Source organism: Heteronotia binoei, chromosome 15 (assembly GCF_032191835.1).
Source record: "Heteronotia binoei isolate CCM8104 ecotype False Entrance Well chromosome 15, APGP_CSIRO_Hbin_v1, whole genome shotgun sequence".
NCBI classification, from domain to species: Eukaryota; Metazoa; Chordata; class Lepidosauria; order Squamata; family Gekkonidae; genus Heteronotia; species Heteronotia binoei.
Genome location: NC_083237.1, coordinates 41,371,403 through 41,377,994, shown reverse-complemented (window position 1 = coordinate 41,377,994; position 6,592 = coordinate 41,371,403). Strand labels below are relative to the sequence as shown.

At 39.4% G+C, this 6,592-nt stretch overlaps 1 protein-coding gene across 1 annotated transcript; it reads left to right on the top strand.

Annotated features, from left to right (window-relative positions):
- Positions 1–660: 660 nt before the first annotated feature.
- Positions 661–1,605, top strand: LOC132583963 (olfactory receptor 10A7-like). Its single transcript, XM_060255722.1, has one exon. It carries the CDS (start codon positions 661–663, stop codon positions 1,603–1,605), a length of 945 nt encoding a protein of 314 aa, XP_060111705.1.
- The last annotated feature ends 4,987 nt before the right edge of the window (positions 1,606–6,592 follow it).

Below are 6,592 nucleotides of genomic sequence, written 5' to 3'. Positions count from 1 at the left end.
AAACTCTCTACCCCAAGGTACAACCCCCAATATCCACAAATCTCTCCAGTCATAGCTGGCAACCTTTGTGTGTGCGCATCAAAAGCATCTAGATGTAATCACATAAAAAACCCAAATCAAGGTAGTATTTTATCGATACAAATCTGAACATTGATAAAGAGAAAGGGAAGGACAAATGTTACTTGATTGACAGAACTAGAAACTACGGCAAACTGTATATACTCAAGTGATGAAATTAAGTTTATTTCTCTCTATCTAGGGCCCTTCAAAGGGGGCAGGGGGGCCATTGAGGTCTCAAAGGTTGCCTCAGATTAGATATTTGCTGAATTGTTAAATTCTACCAATGTTTTTAATGAAGATCACATGTTGATACTTTTAAAAAACATGTTATGACTGAATGTCTTAAAATCTGGAAGTGAATTGGGTCTCTCTGGACCTCTGAGAGGCTTGAGTCTAACACATGATATCATTGGTTGTAGTTACATTAACAATTCAATAAAGAATGCACCACAAAACATAGCAAACATGGAACAATAAAGGAATGGAACGGGGGGGAGGGGAAATCTACCTAGTTATTAGAGTTATATAAATTTCTGAATGGATTTCTTCTTCTATCTCCTTCTTCTCACAGTATTTTCTCATAGAAATCCTTTAAAAGAAATGAAGTGGAGAAACCAAACTTTGGTGAAGGAATTTATCCTGGTTGGCTTTTCCAGCATACCAAATTTAGAGCTGTTTCTGTTCCCCCTAATTTTGGTAATATACATTGCAACAGTGACTGGAAACATCCTCATTATTGTCATAATCATTGTAGATGCTGCCCTCCAGTCACCCATGTACTTCTTTCTGAGAAACCTGGCTTTCATTGAGATCTGCTTCACTTTGGACACAGTCCCTCAAATGCTCATCAACTTGCTGGTGAAGGACAAAACTATCTCCTTTGTTGGCTGTGCCATTCAAATGTACTGCTTCTTTCACTTTGGATGTGCTGAGTGTTTTCTCTTAGCTGCTATGTCCTATGACCGCTACGTTGCCATCTGCAACCCCCTGCGCTATGCCACTGTCATGAATAGGACCTTCTGCTACAAGTTGCTGGGTGGAGTCTGGGTGATTGGAATCCCCGTCTCATTGCTGCAGGCAGCTTGGATCTTCAATCTTCCTTTTTGTGGTCACAACAAGATCAATCATTTCTTTTGTGATACACCACCAGTGTTGAAACTAGTCTGTACAAATACCTACCCGTATGAAATGCAAGCCATAGGCTCCACACTTGTGTTTCTCATGTTCCCTTTTGTGCTCATCCTGATCTCCTATACCCATATCATAACCACCATCCTCAGAATGTCTACAGTAGAGGGTAGAAGCAAGGCCTTCTCAACTTGCTCTTCTCATCTCATTGTGGTGACTTTGTTCTATGGAAGTGGGAGCCTCGTCTATCTAAGACCAAAATCCAACTATTCCCCTGAAGTCAAAAAAGTACTGTCTTTGTTCTACACTGTTGTCACTCCCATGCTAAATCCCATTGTTTATGCTCTGAGGAGCTATGAAGTGAGGGAATCTCTGAAGAGAACTCTAAGATGGAAAGTCTCCTCACACAGTACATAGATTTCTTTTTTACATGAATGTTTTAGCATGGAGTTTTCCTAAAGGGGGGATCGAGCCAGCTTTTTCAGTTGGACTCACCGAATTCTACTCCTTACTCCAATTCTACTTCTCTGTCCCACATGGCTTTTTTTTCAGCGCAGATCGCCTGATTTCCGACATAGTGTTGTTGTTGGTGGTGATGTTGTTATTTTGGTGGTCACAGTGAACACCTTCTTTCTTTTTCACCAGAGTAAAAGCTGGTTGAATCCCACTCCATGTCAGTGAACAAATGTATAGCCAGCGTTGATAATGTTCCTGGCTTCCAGGAGAAGAGACAGGGCATGCTAGGCAATATGAAAAAGGAGCATTTTTTAAAAAATGAATATTTTTATTCTATGGAAGTGGGAACCTTGTCTTTCTGAGACCCAAATACAACTATTCACCTAAAGTAAAAAACAAAACAAAACAAAACACTATCTTTGTTCTACAGTGTTGTCACTCCCATGCTAAATCCCATTGTTTATGCTCTGAGGAGCTATGAAGTGAGGGAATCTCTGAAGAGAACTCTAGGATGGAAAGTCTCCTCACAAACTACATAGTTTGTTTCTTTTTTTACATGGATGTTTTAGCATGGAGATTTCCTAATGGGGGATCCAGCCAGCTTTTTCAGTTGGTTTCACCCAATTTTACTCCTTAATCCAATTCTACTTCTCTGTTCCACATGGCTTTTTTTTCAGTGCAGGTCCCCTGATTCCCAACATAATGTTTGTTTGTTTGTTTGTTTTGTGGTCACAGTGAACATCTTTCTTTTTCACCAGAGCAAAAGCTGGTTGAGTCTCACTTCATGTCAATGAACAATGTAGAGCCAGTGTTGATAATGTTTCTGTTTGCCAGGAGAAAAGACAGGGGAAGTTAGACAAGATGAAGGAAGAATTATTAAAATACTAATGTTTATTCCAATGTAATAGTGGTAGCAAAAAAGTTTATTAAATATTGCATTGGAAACAGTGTTTGTTGAGCAAAATTTGAAAAAATTCAATTAAGTTTGGGAAACCCAAAGATTACTTTTGACTCACTTCAGAACTGGAACCAGAAAAACTGAGTTATTTGGTCAGCAAATACCTATTGACATATCTACAGTCAGAAGGAAATAAATCATTATGACATAGCAATAAGGTCTAAGGTTCTATATAGATTAAATGCATTTAAAAACAATACTGCCTGAAATTTGAAAATTCCTAAGAGAATCAGCAGCATATAGAACACTGAGTCAAAGGAATCAACTATCCATATAATAATTGGTTCCGGTCACGTGATGGTGTGAGTAAGTAGTCTCCGGCACTCGCTCCGGCAAACTTTCAAGAGAAACCCGTTAATTAGGAAAATATAGCTCCTCGCCGCGTGCTTGCAAGTGAGATTATATAAGATTTATTACTAAAGTAACTGGCAAGCGAGAAAACGCGGGGGTTAACGAGCTATTTATCAATCTTCTGACAAGTGGTCTTACAAACAGAAACCTGCTGCTACGGTGTGGGAAAGCGCTTATGTCAGCTTCCCACAAGAAAAGAAAGAAGCAAACCACGGATAAAAATGCTGTAATGGAGGAGGAGGAAGGAGAGGAATTACAAGGAGCCGTGGTAGAAGCCTCTGCAGCAACAGCAGGAGAAGGTACGAGCATGTCCCAAACAACCCCGGCACCCCCTCCAACACTGGAGACAATGGCGCCGACATTAAATGAGCTGGTGTCAAAAATGACGCAGGTGGTAGCGTGTTTGCAGATGCTCACTCCACTCCCAGAAATGGTGCAAAAATTGCAAGACTCTGCAACAAATACCCAAGCCTTACTACAGCAACAAGAAACAAAAATAGCTGATATGGAAAAAAGCCTAACAGAACAACAAAAAACTATGGAAGAAACAGGCACTCGGGTGGAGGCACTTGAAGCCTGGCAACGCAGATACAATCTACGTGTCGTTGGAATGGAGGTACCTAACATTGGGGGGAAGGAACTAATTACTCATGTTGAGAATGTGTTCAGGAAAGAATTAAAGATGCCGGGGGATTACCAGTTCGACATACGGGAGATACATAAATGGAGTCGCCCCCAACGTAATGGCCCCCCATTAACAATTCTGGTGGTTGTCTTTTTAAGAACAGTCAACAGAGATGAGGTTCTCCACGCCGCTAGAGCAATTGCCTCTGCCCCTGGAACTATTACCAAGATGAATATCTCTTCAGATTACAGTCCGGCAATATTAAAAAAACGGCTGGCTTATAAAGAAACAAAGAGAATGGCACGCGAGAGAAGCTTACAGTGCTTTGTTCGTTATCCTGCAGTGTGTATTATAATTAAAGACAGCATTAGGCACTCCTTCCAAACACCCCGCGCGGCGGAGGAATTCCTGCAGAAACTGCCTCTACCAGAGAAAGCTTTGCCTTCCCGGATGGACACTTAGCATTGCTGAAAGACTAGATGGCTGGGTAATAGTACGGAGCTTGTTGCAGATGGCGATGGTTAAGGAACAGCCTTGGTAGACCGGATCAAATTACAGCTGGTGTGAGGTGGGGGGGGTGAGGGAGTAAGTGTACTCAGCACTATATCTTTCTGTTGTGGACATATTGTAGAAGTGTTACATAATGAGGGAATAAGGGTAGTGCTTAGAATGTATTAAGAATCATTATGAGGAAATTAAGAAATAGAAATTTAAAGAATAAAAAAAAATAAAAGAATAAAATATAAAAATTACCTACATATATATAAGTGAATAATACATTAGTACAGGCAGGGTTTGGAGGGGAAGGGGTATTTTTTTTCTTTTTTCTGTGTTTTTTCTTTTTTTGTTTTCTTCTCTGTCTCTATAAATTATAGAATCATGTATAATGAATTAAAGTGATAGAGATATAAATAGGAATAATATGTTATAATTATCTAGATACCCCTGAGAGTTAGGATACGGAGTGAGGTTCGAATTAAAGAGCACGTTTGACCTTTGGGAACCTATAGTTTGGGTGAGGGTAAAGATGGGTGGTGGGTCACATGTGTCACATTTCGCTATACTGAGACAATGTTATAATTACAAGCTTATGTGCCCAAATGCTGAAATTATTATCTTTAAATGTTAGGGGAATGCGCTCCCCTAAAAAACGTGTAATGATAGCAGCCTTATCACAAATGGAAACTATAGATATTCGGATGTTCCAGGAAACGCATCTGGTCACAGGGGAAGAAAAATGGCTTAAGAGAAAACAAACAGACCAGGTATTCATGACAAGCTATTGCACTAACGCCAGAGGTGTGGCTATTGTGATAGGTGAGAAAGTTGGGTTTGTAAAAGAACATGTGGAGATAGATAAAGATGGGCGGTTTGTAATAGTAGAAGGGTATGCCCAAGGACAGAGGATCATCCTGATTAATGTATATGGGCCGAACGTGGAGGACCCAGACATTTTTCATAAAATATTTGGATATTTGTTAGGAAAATCATATATGTTTCTCTATATGGCTGGTGATTTTAACGTAACCTTAGATCTAGCATTAGATCAAAGTAATAATATGAGTGCAGGACTTAGGAGTAATAGAAGAGCAATATTAAGTGCTATGAAGGAATTGAATTTAATAGATCCTTGGCGAGAAACCCATCAAAATATGAAAGCGTTTTCATATTACTCCCCAACTCATAACACGGCAAGTCGTATTGACTTTTTTTTTATTCCTAAAGTATTGAGAGGTATGGTAGAGAAGTGTGAGATTGTTCCCAGCTCCTTCTTAGATCATAATATGATTATATTGGAAATGGAAACCAACAAACAATTTAAGAGTCAGGCAATATGGCGGTTTAATAACCAGCTATTGAATGATGAACAATTCTGCTTACAATTTATAAGGGAACTACAACACTTTTGGGAGTTGAATGAAGGTACAGTATCAAGCTATATTACACTGTGGGAAGCCTTAAAGGTAACTATGAGAGGTTGGATTATTGCCTACTCTGCTTTTAAAAGGAAAGAAGCAGCAAACAGAGAGGTAACTCTGGAGGCACAACTGAATAACCTCTGGGAAGTTATGTACCAAGCCCCAACTATTAATCAATATAGGACGATTCAGCAGGTTAGTTTAGAGTTGAATACCCTCAGAACTTTTAAGGCATCAAGCATCTTGTTTAGCATGAAACAGACAAGGTGGGAATTAGCAGAGAAACCTAGTCGCATATTGGTGGCTCAGCTGAAAAAACAGATAGAAAGTAACTGGGTACCACAGATTATCGACGCACAAGGCCAGATTTATAAAACCCCTTTAACAATAGCAGAGCAGTTTCAAAACTATTATGCAGAGCTTTATAAAGCCCCAATACCAATAAATGAGCAGAATCTGAATCAATTTTTACAAAATTTAACAATCCCTAGACTTTCACAGGAACAACAACAAGTGCTGAGCTCCCCAATTTCGTTGGCAGAAATTAAGTTTGCGATTAGCGCGTTGGCCCCAGGGACCTCCCCGGGTCCCGACGGGTTCACGACTAACCTGTACATAAAATTTAGTGATATACTAGCTCCAAAACTCCTTAAATTATACACATACTGGATTCATGTGAATCAACCTGGAAATCACCTGGGTGATGCATTAATAGCGCTTATTTTAAAACCAGGGAAAGAACCTTCAAAATGTACTAATTACAGACCAATCTCATTGTTGAATGTAGACTTAAAAATTGTTGCTACTATTCTGGCAACGAGGTTGCAAGGTGTTATCCCGACGCTGATTCATCACGACCAGGCAGGTTTTATTAAAAATAGGCAAGGTACTAATAATATTAGGTTAGTTACGGATTTGATTAGTTTATATAATGATACTCAGGAGCAAGTGGCAATCCTGTCCCTAGATGCTGAAAAAGCATTTGATCAAATTCCTAGGGATTATATGATAGCTATAATGGAACAAATGGCTATTCCAAATTATTTCATTAACTGGGTTCGGGTATTATATCATAACCCTACCTCGCGAATAAAA

What these genes read in the sequence shown, in the direction of transcription:
- LOC132583963 (XM_060255722.1), top strand. Translation starts at nt 661, where the DNA reads ATGAAGTGGAGAAACCAAACTTTGGTGAAGGAATTTATCCTGGTTGGC.